Source organism: Acyrthosiphon pisum, chromosome X (genome assembly GCF_005508785.2).
Source record: "Acyrthosiphon pisum isolate AL4f chromosome X, pea_aphid_22Mar2018_4r6ur, whole genome shotgun sequence".
Lineage (NCBI taxonomy): Eukaryota > Metazoa > Arthropoda > Insecta > Hemiptera > Aphididae > Acyrthosiphon > Acyrthosiphon pisum.
In genome coordinates, this window is record NC_042493.1 from 19,639,038 (window position 1) to 19,640,505 (window position 1,468).

A 1,468-nucleotide genomic window follows, 5' to 3' on the forward strand; every position below is an offset into this window, starting at 1 on the left:
CATTGTATTTAAAAATTTTAATTTTTATATTGACAATTATAAACGACCTGAATTTGTAATTCGTTATTATTTTATTTAAATTGGTAACCTTAACTAATTGACAATCCGTCAATGCTTATCTACCAAATTGGTGACCTCGACAATTCGAACACGCAGCACGTTTGGAAGACCATCGCGAACGAAATAGAAGGCTCCGGCGTGCTAATCTGGTGACCATTCTCACCCTTTCTCGTTGTACCACGCGTTTTACATTTTTTCAACTCACGCAATGAGTCTGTTGGACGTTTTTTCCGTCGACGACGAGCTTCTGAACGGAAATCGCGTCGACCCGAATGCAAACTCGAACGCTGCGATCGCGCAACAACAGTCGTTAAACGCTCCAGGCCTAATACCGCCTCCGCAAAATATTTCAGCGATCGAACACGTGGGTCTTCCCGGATTTTGGCGTCACTCACCACAGCAATGGTTCACACACGCCGAAGCTGCCTTCCATAGCAACCGGATAAGAGCAGATCTGACCAAGCTGAACCACGTGCTCACGGCATTAGACGAAGACGGAATCCGAACGGTGTCGGACCTGCTAGGCCCGAACGCGTTGTATTCGGCAGTACGGGATCGTCTCATTTCGGCCTACGCCGTTCCACAAGCGATTCGCTTCCGCACCATCGTTCAACACGGGGGCATGGGCGACCGCCGTCCGTCGCAAATGCTCCGAGATATGCGAAGTGTCCTTCCCGAAGGCATCGGCGACGTCGCGCTTAAAGAGTTCTGGATGCAAAAACTACCTCCCACCATTCTCACCGTCATCTCCGGACTCGACGGACCTTTGGACATCTTAGCCGAGCGTGCCGATCGCGTGATGGACGCGAGCGCCGGACACGAAATTTCTGCCGTTTCCTCGTCCAATACACTCGAACATCGATTCCAAACGATGGAAAGTGAAATTACCGCGTTAACCACACAAATAGTCGCCCTTGTCACGTCGCAGTCAAAGCAAGATCAGCAGTCACGGCAAAGGAGTTCTACACGTTCACGGTCCCACAACCGCTCACAATCGCGCCAGCGTAACAAGGAGTTTTGTTACTACCACAACCGTTTCGGGAAAGAGGCAAAAAAATGCCACGACCCGTGTAGCTTCCGCTCGGAAAACTAGTGGAAGCGGCGGAAGCCCCGCTAACTTCCGCCGCCCGCACGACACGCCGCGTGTTCGTCAGCGATACGCGTACCGGCCAACAGTTTCTCGTCGATTCCGGTGCCGAAATATCCGTACTACCACCCACCGCAGGCGCACGCCTGGCCTCCGACATAGTTCTGACGGCCACCAACGGTACATGGATAAAAACGTACGGTCCTAAGAACGGTGTCAAACGAACGTACGCCTGGACGTTCGAAATGGCAGATGTCACCCGTCCAATCATCGGCGCTGATTTTTTGCATTATTTCGGATCGTCGTATGTGATCGATCGTT

The 1,468-nt window shown here is 51.5% G+C and overlaps 1 protein-coding gene across 1 annotated transcript; it reads left to right on the top strand.

Moving 5' to 3' along the window:
• Positions 1 to 268: 268 nt before the first annotated feature.
• On the top strand, positions 269 to 1,153 carry LOC103311006. Its single transcript, XM_008190525.1, has one exon. The coding sequence runs from the start codon at positions 269 to 271 to the stop codon at positions 1,151 to 1,153; it is 885 nt and encodes a 294-aa protein (XP_008188747.1).
• The last annotated feature ends 315 nt before the right edge of the window (positions 1,154 to 1,468 follow it).

What these genes read in the sequence shown, in the direction of transcription:
- LOC103311006 (XM_008190525.1), top strand. Translation starts at nt 269, where the DNA reads ATGAGTCTGTTGGACGTTTTTTCCGTCGACGACGAGCTTCTGAACGGA.